Source organism: Asparagus officinalis, chromosome 4 (assembly GCF_001876935.1).
Source record: "Asparagus officinalis chromosome 4, Aspof.V1, whole genome shotgun sequence".
Taxonomy (NCBI): domain Eukaryota; kingdom Viridiplantae; phylum Streptophyta; class Magnoliopsida; order Asparagales; family Asparagaceae; genus Asparagus; species Asparagus officinalis.
This window is the reverse complement of record NC_033797.1, coordinates 139,150,174-139,161,779: the sequence shown is the minus strand read 5'-3', so window position 1 is coordinate 139,161,779 and position 11,606 is coordinate 139,150,174. Positions and strand designations below refer to the sequence as shown.

At 33.3% G+C, this 11,606-nt stretch overlaps 2 protein-coding genes across 2 annotated transcripts in view; both read right to left on the bottom strand.

The window, feature by feature from the left end:
* The window catches only part of LOC109839547 (monothiol glutaredoxin-S6-like), a 4,120-nt gene extending 2,411 nt beyond the window's left edge, over positions 1–1,709 (bottom strand). Inside the window, exon 1 of the mRNA XM_020408022.1 lies at positions 1,411–1,709. Within this exon, the coding sequence (XP_020263611.1) occupies positions 1,411–1,598 (188 nt within the window). The 5' untranslated portion in view covers positions 1,599–1,709. The remainder of the gene's footprint in view (positions 1–1,410) is intronic.
* The window catches only part of LOC109839546 (COBRA-like protein 7), a 4,639-nt gene continuing 2,369 nt past the window's right edge, over positions 9,337–11,606 (bottom strand). The window contains exons 5-6 of the mRNA XM_020408021.1: positions 10,537–10,817; positions 9,337–9,678 (exon numbers count right to left, since the gene is read on the bottom strand). Coding sequence (XP_020263610.1) covers positions 9,383–9,678; positions 10,537–10,817 — 577 coding nt within the window. The 3' untranslated portion in view covers positions 9,337–9,382. The remainder of the gene's footprint in view (positions 9,679–10,536; positions 10,818–11,606) is intronic.

Genomic DNA, 11,606 nt, shown 5'->3' with positions numbered 1-11,606 from the left:
AAGAGAATTGGGGTCTTTTTCTTGAGAAGAGGGAGACAATTAGCATGTGAGGAAGAGAAGCTGCAGTCAGGTTAGAATGACAAAGGTTTATTTTTTTGGGTAAAACTACAGTCACTTTCTTCAAATCTCACTCACATCTTATCTACAACAATTGGTGTGTTGCCACATCAGCAATGCACTAGCTAGAAAACGCTTGCGACAGTACTCCCTTTTCCGATACATATGAGTAAACGGGGGCTTGTGTGTCCCTCCACATCGTTGGCTTATCTGTTGCTCATGTAGCACACATCAAGGCCACTCAGTTCAGATCATCAACACACTCAAATCATAGTTATCAGTTTGAATATAGCCACGTCAGTGACACCAACAGACACTGTGAAGACACACAAGCCCCCATTTACTATATAATACGTGTGCGTGAGCACACGTGCATGTGTGCCTTTATGTATATATCTCTATGTAACAGTGTGCAAAACATCATAGACTGAGCCAAAGCCCCATTAAAGTAACAGACTAACAGTTTAACAATGACTGCTAACCGCATAGATATAGCTTAAGAGTTTTATTCATTATTAAGTGCTAATAATGTTTACTTGAAGATTTTCCCCATAAACATAATCCATCAAACTTGCTGGGAAATGAAGACAATATTAGAAAACTTTGTACTTAGTTTACTGCTTAATTCTGATTCTCCTTTTTCATGCATTTGGTTATTCACCTAACGTTTCTCATGGTACAACAAGAACAAAAGCCAACCCAGATTTGCAATCACCTAAATGTAAGATTGGGCGTATCACCAAACTTCTCCAAGTTTTGTTGCTTTCTAAGCTATAGCTTAACATTAAAATATATCCATCGACGCATTGTTTGCAGGACGGTGCGTAATAAACACTATGAATCAGAGCATCTAATTAGTATACACATGTAAAACACTAACTTCCAACTAGTTTCCAGTTTTATTCACATTTGGTTCTTCCCCCTTTGTTCTGCAACTCTGCTCAAGCTCGGAAGCTGCTTCTATGCAATTTTTAATACGTGACAACAATTTACAGCATTACATTACCATCTCTAGTATGCTACAAGCCTTATCAGGGAAAATTGCCAAAATTCACAGTGATTATCTCCCACATTTACACAAATTCCTGAAAAAATGAGAACATTTCCTTGACGAAAACCCACATCTTGAGAAAAGGGGCGTAATTTCTAACTGATCGGGGTACCAACAGGCAGCAATTGGGTCAAGCTTGCAGTTTTTTAATCAAGGGTCAATGAAGAAGGCGATTATTTTTACAAGAAGCGACAAAAGCTCGTACCTTTTTGCGATTGCTTATTCATCCGATGAAGATCACAAGAAGAAGAAAAAAAAAAGGTCGAATTTTAAAAGGAAATAGAGAGGGGAGATGGGATTACGGGCAGTAGGATTTGGAGAAGATGGTGATCTTGTTCGAGTAAATCGCGTTCTGGACGAAGGCGGACGCCGATTGCCCCCGAACGCCATCAGCCATCGTCACCGCCATCGTCATCAGCAGCAGCAAACAGAGCCCTAGGGTTCCACTGGAGAGGAGCTGAGATCGAGGTGGAGGATTGCGAGGCACCATCGTCAAAGCTTGGATCGAGAATTTTGGGAAGTTTTCGCTGGGCAAGCAGTTGGTGAGGGCCGCGCACCAACTCCTGAGATGCTTGAAGCGGAGGCGGTTCAAAAGTTGGGGTTCCTTTCATAAACAGTTTCAGAACTAGAGAGTTATTAGAGGCGTTACATGTTTAAGGGCTTTTCTGCTAATTTGCCGCAAATTTTCTTACACACATGTTTTTTTTTGGGAAAAATGCTTCCAACCCCCCAAAAGCTAAGAAAACGTGCTTCCCACCCCTAAGACTTTGTCAACGGGCGTTTTGCCCCCCAAAAATAAAGATTCTGTTCTCTGAACCCCCAAAACACAAAACCCAAGAGATTAAAATATGTGAATACCATAATACCCTTCTCTCTCTCTCTCTTTCTTTTTTTATTAAAATATAATGAGGATTATTTTATTATTTTTGTTTTCCCTCTCTCTTTATCATGATGTACTGAGATGATAGTTGAAATGATTGATGAGAATTATTTTATTATTTTCGTTTTATATTATTTTCGTTGTTTGTATTGAGAAATTGTTAAAGTTACGGGTTAATTGTTAAGGTTACGAGTTAATTGTTAATGTTACGGGTCAATTGTTTATAAAGGTTATGCATTGATTGTTAAGGTTACGGGTTGGTTGTTAATGTTACGGGTTTGTTGTTAAGGTTATGGGTTTGTTGTGTAGGTTACGAATTTGTTGTTAAGGTTACGGGTTGAATTGTTAAGGTTACGGGTTTAATTGTTAAGGTTACATGTTTAATTGTTAAGGTTACGTGTTTAATTGTTACGGTTACGGTTTAATTGTTAAGGTTACGGTTTTAATTGTTAATGTTACGGTTTTAATTGTTAAGGTTACGGGTTTAATTGTTAAGGTTACAGTTTAATTGTTAAGGTTACGGTTTAATTGTTAAGGTTACGGGTTTAATTCTTAAGGTTACGGATTTAATTGTTAAGGTTACGAGTTTAATTGTTACGGTTACGGGTTTAATTGTTAAGGTTACGGTTTTAATTGTTAAGGTTACGGGTTTAATTGTTAAGATTACGGTTTAATTGTTAAAGTTATGGTTTAATTGTTAAGGTTACAGGCTTAATTATTAAGGTTACGGTTTAATTGTTAAGGTTACGAGAGAGAGAGAGAGTAAGAATGGATCCATAACCTTAACAATTGACCCGTAACCTTAACAATTAAACTCGTAACCTTAACAATTAAACCGTAACATTAACAATTAAACCCGTAATCTTAACAATTAAACCTGTAACCTTAACAATTAAACCGTAACCTTAACAATTAAACTGTAAACATTAACAATTAAACCCGTAACCTTAACAATTAAAACCGTAAGCTTAACAATTAAACCCGTAAGCTTAACAATTAAACCCGTAACTGTAACAATTAAACCCGTAACCTTAACAATTAAACTCATAACCTTAACAATTAAACTCGTAACCTTAACAATTAAACCGTAACCTTAACAATTAAACCGTAACCGTAACAATTAAACCCGTAACCTTAACAATTAAACACGTAACCTTAACAATTAAACCCGTAACCTTAATAATTAAACCTGTAACATTAACAACAAATCCGTAACCTACACAACAAACTCATAACCTTAACATTAAACTCGTAACCTTAACAACCAACCTGTAACATTAACAATCAATGCATAACATTTACAACCAGCCATTATCCTTAACAATGAATATTCTAAAAATACAAAAATAATAAAAAACGAAAATAATAAAATAATAATCATCTTCAATCATTTCAATATCATCAAAGTAACATCATGATAGAGAGAGGGGGGTTCATAACCTTAACAATTGACCCGTAACATTAACAATTAACTCGTAACCTTAACAATTAACTCGTAACTTTAACAATCTCCCAATATAAACAATAAAAATAATAAAAAACGAAAATAATAAAATAATATTCATCAATCATTTCAACTATCATCTCAATACATCATGATAAAGAGAGAGAGAAAATGAAAATAATAAAATAATCTTCATCATATTTTAATAAAAAAATAAAGAGAGAGAGAAGGATATTATGGTCTTCACATATTTTAATCTATTGGGTTTTGTGTTTTGGGGGCTCAGAGAACATAATCTTTATTTTTGGGGGTAAAACACCCAAAGTCTTAGGGGTGGGAAGCATGTTTTCTTAGCTTTTGGGGACTAGAAGCATTTTTTTCTTTTTTCTTTTTTTTTTTGGGAGGGGGGGTGGTTGATTTCATAAGACATCCCTGACCGTTGGATGTTTTTGACTTAACCCCCTCTCCGAAATACATTTACTTCACATGGTCCTCCTAAATTTTGTGGTGATTCACAAAACACCTTCAACTTTGAATTTTTTTCACAGGATCCTCCAACATGTAATTTGCAAATAGATAGGCATGGCTAGGCTGGGTCTGACCCATGAACCATCCCATCGGTTTTGGATCCGAACCAGTTTAGACCCAGGCTTGGGCGAACCTCGGTTGGCTGAGCTAAGGATTTTGTCCCTAGATTTGGGCCTGGATCAATCCTAGCCCATGGTCCACGTGGGGATGGGCCGGGTAGGATCCGGCGCAAGACGGTTCGGGTCGCATGTTGGTCGTACTCTTTTTTCTACTATGATTTATGCACGTGCAATGCACGTGATTAAATATTATGATTAAGTATTTTTGACTTATTTCTTTACTAAAATTTTAATCTCGGTTCCACTTTAATTGTTTTTCTGACTTATGTTTTCAAACTTTTCTATTGTGATTATTTATTTATTTTAATGTTTGTTTGAATAGGCTTCACTAAATTTAAAATTTTCATGTAATAATTGAATTGATAAGAAATAACTATAATCTAAAGCTAATTTGAATTTTTTTGTTATTTAAATCGGCATGAAACCAAGCTTGACTTAAGAAGGTATAATGTTGTAAAAATGAAAAACACTTGAAAAGATAATGTTATAAAAGAAGGATGAATAATTAAACCTAATAAGATAAGATGATTAATTAAAAGTGGGCTAGAATGAAACTAAAGAGAATATAAATTTTATTGCTAATCATTGATAGACTTTAGAAAAAAATCATAAAAAAATATTAATGCTAACTCTAGTACACTTTTATATGATAAAAGCATCCACATAACCATATAAAAAAATTAAAAGAGTTCATGAAAATCACTTCTAAATATTCGTGATTTTACTCAAAAAATTAAGGTATTTTTAAAAATATTAAATATTCTAAATTTGTGTTGTATTTATAAAGAGCCTTGATGGAGATGTTTTCGTTTTAGCAGCTTGTTCTAAATGAGCCATGCATATTAGTTTTAAAGTGCAATATTTTTTTTTATCGTGTTATATGGATGTTTGCTTAGTTTGCTTATCTATCTCTTATTTCTTCAATAAGTTGATATATTATTAACACAATTTACGATGACATGCATATCTTTCATACAAATTAATTTGAGACATGTATAAGATGAATTTTATATTTAGTGGTATTTAATAAGAATTTTAGTTGTAAAATATGTTACCTTCATATTTAAAGATCTTGAAATCTGACAGTACTATTACATGTTTATATTTGATCGTGTTCTTAAAAATTGATCTTTCGTTGGTAGTCATATCCCCAAATAAGTATACTTGCATAGTCGTGTCACTATATAGAGAAAAGGAAAATATTTTAATTTTTTTACTCACACTATGGTAACTAAGTATCATGTGCATATTTTTTGTCAATTATAGTGGTTTTTCTCATCTTATTTAGTTTATTATATCTCGCAATGTAGTTGATCAATGGCTTCACTTTAGTTTGTATTGCAAGATTATTTATATGAAATTTTATATTAAGTTTATTATTCCTTCAGTATTTTTAGAATAAAGTATGAAAATTTATAAGTACTTACTAATTTTTCTTGTACTTTTCATGAATAATGTTTTTTAAATTAGGACATAATTGTTCAATATGTTCTTCAAAGAGAACTCGGTTAGTGCTTCTTTGCTCGATATGATTTTTATCAATATCAATTCAGGTGATTCATGAATGTTTCTGAATTTTGAGTTTATTTCCTTCACTTCTCCATTTGAAATGAAAACAACTTAGTTCTTTTAAAGGATATATCTGAACTTTCTGATAGTTTCTTCATACATAACTCTTTGTTTTTTTTACTTTATAAATAAATATTATCAATATTAGAGATAAATGTTTATACATTATAATCAATTAATGCTAACCTATTATATCTTAATGTAATAATATCAAACATTTCCTCTTTTCTTTGCCAAATTTTAGCCTTTTTGTGATTTAAACTTTTGAGGGTGTGTTTTGTAATTTTTAAACTTTGATAGTATTTTATGAAAATTTTAAATTTTAAGTTGGGCGTTTATAATTTTCATGTTTCATGTATTGGTGATAAGTTTTTAAATGTTATAATATTTCTCGTAACTCTAAAAATTTGAAGGTATTTTATAATTACTAAAATTTTGGGTGGTTTTTTTAAAAATTTTAAATTTTTAGCAATCTGCTGATAATATCTAAATTGGTGTGTACCAATTATAAGTTTTAAAATTTTATAATTTTTTAATATTTTTTTACTTTTGAGAGAGTTTTTGTAATTTTTGTAACTTTGAGGTTATTTTTTTACTAATTTTAAATTTCTATGTGCCTAATGGTAATCCCTAAAATCCATTTATGTTATTTCTAAGTTTTGAAATCTCTGAATTTTAGAATGTTTTTTATAATTTAAACATGGCTAAATGACACTTATATACCCTATTGTTTTACTCTTATAGTAGTTATATACCCTAAGTTGCAAAACATAGCAAAAAATATCCTGAGTTGGTAACTGTTTAAATTTAGCTAACGGTGTTAAAAAATACATGAAAGGATAATAATGCCCCTCTTTAGGAATTAACCCCCCATAGTGAAAGCTCTTATTTTCTACTGTTACACATATTAAAGAGGAAAAAGAATTTGGAGGCCACGAAAAGAAGATGATGATGATGAAAATAATCTAATTTGCGTGCACGCGCGCGCGAGGGGGGGGGGGTAGGTGATGAAAATAATCTAATTTGCGTGCACGCGCGCGCGAGGGGGGGGGGTTAGGTAATATAGTAAATGAGGGTAAGAAGTATTCAAGTTGGTCATAGGTCCAGCACGTGAGAATATTCCAGAGAATATTCTCACAGCTGGTTAATAGAATGTACCAACTTATAAATTTTTGCCAACTCAGGTTTTTTTTTTTTTGCTATATTTTGTAACTTAGGGTATATAACTGCTTCAAGAGGGAAACACATAAGGTATATAAATATAATTTAGCCTTTAAACTTTTAAGGTTGTTTCTACAATTTTTAAAATATTGATGGTGTTAATTACAAGTTTTAAATTTTTAGATATCATGTTTGTTTTTAAGTTTTAAAAAGTCAAGGTGTTTTGTGTAATTTTAAACTTTTAAGGCTATTATATGCAATTTTCGAAACTTTTGGTTTTTTTTATAATGCTTCATGTATTATAATATGTTATCTACGTATAATTTCTTAATCTTATTTTTTTCTATATTTTTGAGCTATAGGTAGTTCATACGAAGTTAATATAGGATATACTTAGTATTTGGATAGATTAATAAGATTTAAGTGAAATATTCAAAATATCTTTTTTTTAATTATTGACCTATAGATAGTTCACGTGGAATTAGATAAGATACGATTAAAATTAGAATAGATTAGGATAACAATGTAATATTCAAAAAAAAAAACTAAGGGTAATACTGACCATAATCCTATTTTTTCTATATTTTTGAGCTATAGGTAGTTCATATGGAGTTAATATAGGATATAATTAGTATTTGAATAGATTAAGATTTAAGTAAAATATTCAAAATAACTTTTTTTAAAATTGTTAACCTATAGATAGTTCACGTGGAATTAGATAAGATATAATTAAAATTAGAATAGATTAGGATAACAATGTAATATTAAAAAAAGTTAAGGATAATACTGACCATAGAAAGATTTTTCCGAACTCGTGCTTTTAAAGGGAGTATGATTTAGTTTTTTCCCTTTTCAAATTTTTTTCTTTTTAATTTTTTCGCTAGATTAGTATGTATAGTTTTAAAAGGGAAACTTATATTTTATCTTTTCGAAAAGGCTAAACCTTATAAATTTACAACTGGTGATGGACATCTCAAAGGACAAAAAAATTTCACAATAATTTTAGTGTTTTTTAGTAAATCAAAATGATTACAAATATTCACCAACATACTGAATAAAAAGCTTAGAAAATCCCTACTATTGCTAAAAGTTATAACTCAAACAACCTGGAGTTCCAAATTTTAATCGAGTTGCTACTAAAATTATATCAAAGTGTAACTATCACTTAATGCAGGCTGGATTGAGTGTGGGTCGGCCCTACTTCTTTGTCCGCGTCTTTAGAGTGGAACTCAGCCCGACCCACGGTCCAGGTATACCATGAGCTGAGTTGAGCCTAGCCCATTGAGGGATAGGCCGAGTCTTGAACCAATCTAGGCTGGGCTAGTTCGGCCCGCGGTTTGAACCAACCCACACTCACCCCTAATTCGTGGGGGTTATGTGAAAACCCCCTAAGTTCAGGTTGGTCATGTGGACCCACTAAAATCTAGGGGATTATGTGAAATTAACCCCTGATCTTTTCTACCCCATGGATTTCAGTGACTAATATACCACTGATTAACATAACTAGTTTTAGATAATAATTAGTTTTGCTTATGTATAATTAGATAAATTGGTAGAGAAAGAGAGAGTGAGAGATCCCTCTCTCTTTCTCTCAATCTAATTATACACAATTTGATCTAAGGTATATGAGTGGCTTTTGAAAATTGAGGGGACGTATAAAATTAGCATGAAATATTTGGAGATAAATTAGCAAATATGTAAAATATGGAATAAATTTGTAAACATGGCAAGATTTAGAGGGTTTATGTGCCAAAGGATACTTTTAAAGTCACCCTCACTGCATCAAAAATTTCAAAGTTAATATGGTGTTAAGGATGCAAAGAGCAAACCTGCACAATGGTGTCAAGTTGTAGAAGCAGCATGTCTCTAATGCTCAAGCCTCGCCAACAACCCGCAACAATACTCAACATAATCCAAGATCCTCACCAACCCGATGACGCTACCTGTAATTTCAATCCAACCTAATGCCCAACAATTTTCTTCTCAACTAAAACATCTTCATTAGTTGAAATGCATATAGAGGTTTTCTTTTTCTTTTTTTAAGAATATTTTTTAGAATTTTTTATAAATGTGTGACCACTAAGATTTGAACTAGAGTTGAGCAACTCATACTGTATAGAGTTTCTTTCGCAAACACTTCAAAATTGTATGAGAATTGATAAGGCCCCGTTTGCTTTGCAACTTTTGCAAGCTGAAAGCTACAAAAGTTCTGACTTTGTCAGAACTTTTGCAGGCTGTTGCAGGCTTTCAACTTGCAAAAACAACAAAACAAACGGGGCCTAACTTTGCATTCCGACAAATTGTGAGCTCTTGCGGCATAACCCTCTGAAGTTTAATATTTTCGTCCCCAACCCCACCTGTAATTTGTAAATAACTATCTTGAGAAAGAAATGTCATAAATCATGGGAGGGCCATATGTAGCCTGTAAATGACAGAGGATTTATGTGAGACAAATAATGCTTGGGGGTTATGCGCAAAACACCCTTGCGAAATTAATCTATAATCAACATTTACTGTAAGGGTTTCAAACATCCAATCCCTGAACCCAAAAAAAAATGTCATGCTATTTTTCTCTATAACAATATCCACACACTGAACACAAACAATGATAACAATCCAAATGAAACCCTAAAACCCGATATAGAAACCGCATTGCTTCCTCGTGGAAGTGAAGGGTAAGTATCTGGAGGCGGCATGACACACTCATGCCCGTTGAACAAAACACTCCTAGGAAAACCCCACCCTCCCTGAAACGTGAAGCTGCCCGGATCTTTGTGCAGTAGCATCTCAGACTGCACGTTGCCGAATTCACCCTCTTGTAGCAGCATCTCGTTGTAGTATTTGATTCCCCAGAACATTCCTGTGTCATCTGAAAAAGGACGGAAGAGTGAGATCAGATATCTCACGTTTCCAACGTAAAGAGTCAGACTGAAGAAAATATCAGGGGTAGAGCTTCATGTTTAGTGGAGTTATGGCTTGATCAGCTTCCAGCTGTTACACGGTATTAGAAGGCCTTATGCAAATTTCGAGTTTTGTTCCGCACCTCCCTCCTTGTGCATTTCGAGTTTTGTAAATGTCAGTTTTATGTACTGGAGATAAACTAAAGCTCAGGCCTTTCCTTGAGGAAAAAGAGATCAGATGATTTCAGAGATGTGAATAGCAAGACGGTTTCGTAATTTGATTTTACAGTATCGAAACAATAATGCAAATATCAGCCATGACTTGATGAATGTCATATTAGATGAATTATCATTAGACATGTCCTGTACATGAAATGCACTGCAACAAAAAAACAAATGTGCGCACGTGTACAAAAGGCTTGTCAATTACGCATGAAGTTCAAAAAGAATAAGCAATTAGGTGAGTTTTAGAGTTTGAACTATTAAACGTCGACAGTTATTTTGATTAGCACAATGTTCATTTTCTTCTAAGCATCCTATTTTTAAATTTATAGAGTATGTCATAAAAAAATGTATTGTATTGTAATCTTTAAGAGAAAGCTGTCATATTCTCTGAAGTCTACATGACTCATTTAATCCAAAGAAAAATCAAAATTAATTTACATGTGAAGTGAAATTGGGACAGACTTTTCTAAATGTCTAAGGTAACACCAAATATCTATCGATTCTTTTCTTTCAATACATTTCAGCAATGAACAACTCAGCCAGAAAAAAATAATGATCTTAGTATTTGGAACTTAAAAGCATGAGGAAAAATGAGCACTCACTGATATTGCCATACTCGATCAGAGGCTTGTAGTTAAAGCTGAAAACCTGCACTAAGCTCTTCAGATTTGGATGTTGTATCACCAAATTCCAATCACTATAGTTCTTAACTAAGTTGAAGTTGGTGATTGTCACTTTAACCCTCCAATACTCTTTATAGTTAGTTTTCAAGTGCCAGTGTACTCGTATCGGGCACATATGTTGAGTGCACATCACGACAGGGTCTGATGGTTCATTATCGTCATCGTGAGGCAACTGTAAGAAATCAGGTAGTCTACCATCCCTGTGACAAGAGGAGGGAAAAGGTTAATAATCTAAAGTTGAGTTTTTCAAGTTCAAAGGTTTAGAGTAAGGTAAATTTCACAAAAGCCCCTTTGAAGTTTGAATGATTCTGAGACAGCCCCCTATTTAAAATATGTAAAAGATGTTCATGGAGTTCAGAACATTGGGCTTGTTTGGATTGAGGGGAATAAGGGTGAAGGGAAGTTAGGGGAACCATTCACCTTGTTTGGGAACATTTAGAAGGTGAAGTTATTCACCCTAGTTCCCCTTGGTTCACCCCCTAATAGTATAAAATTTGTTACCCCCCAAATTGGGGTGTAACCAAGGGGAAGGGAACTGCCTTCCCTTCCCTTCCATTCTCTCACCTAGCTTCTCTTAACTTCCCTTAACCCCATTAAAATCCAAACACACCCTTACTTCCTAAACAATATTAAAAGTTACCCTCCCTTCCCCTCACCCCTGTTACCCTCAATCCAAACAAGCCCTTAAGTTTGGCGTGCCTCAGAAACCCAGAGGTTTCCAATTCTTTCAACTAGGGGTTGTGTTAGATGAATGTAAAAAAGAGCAAACTACACTTTTTAAAACATCACTCTGACTAGAAAATAAATGAAACTAAACTAATAATTAATAAATTTAATAATCCCTTGTTAAATTAATTTTAAAATTATCAAAAAAAAAGATGAAAGGGGTTTTTGCCATCATGGGCATCTTGCTCTGGATGAATGTGATTTTCACGTGCGCAGTCGGATCAAAAGGTATTAGTTAGGAGGATTATTTCACAAACCTAACA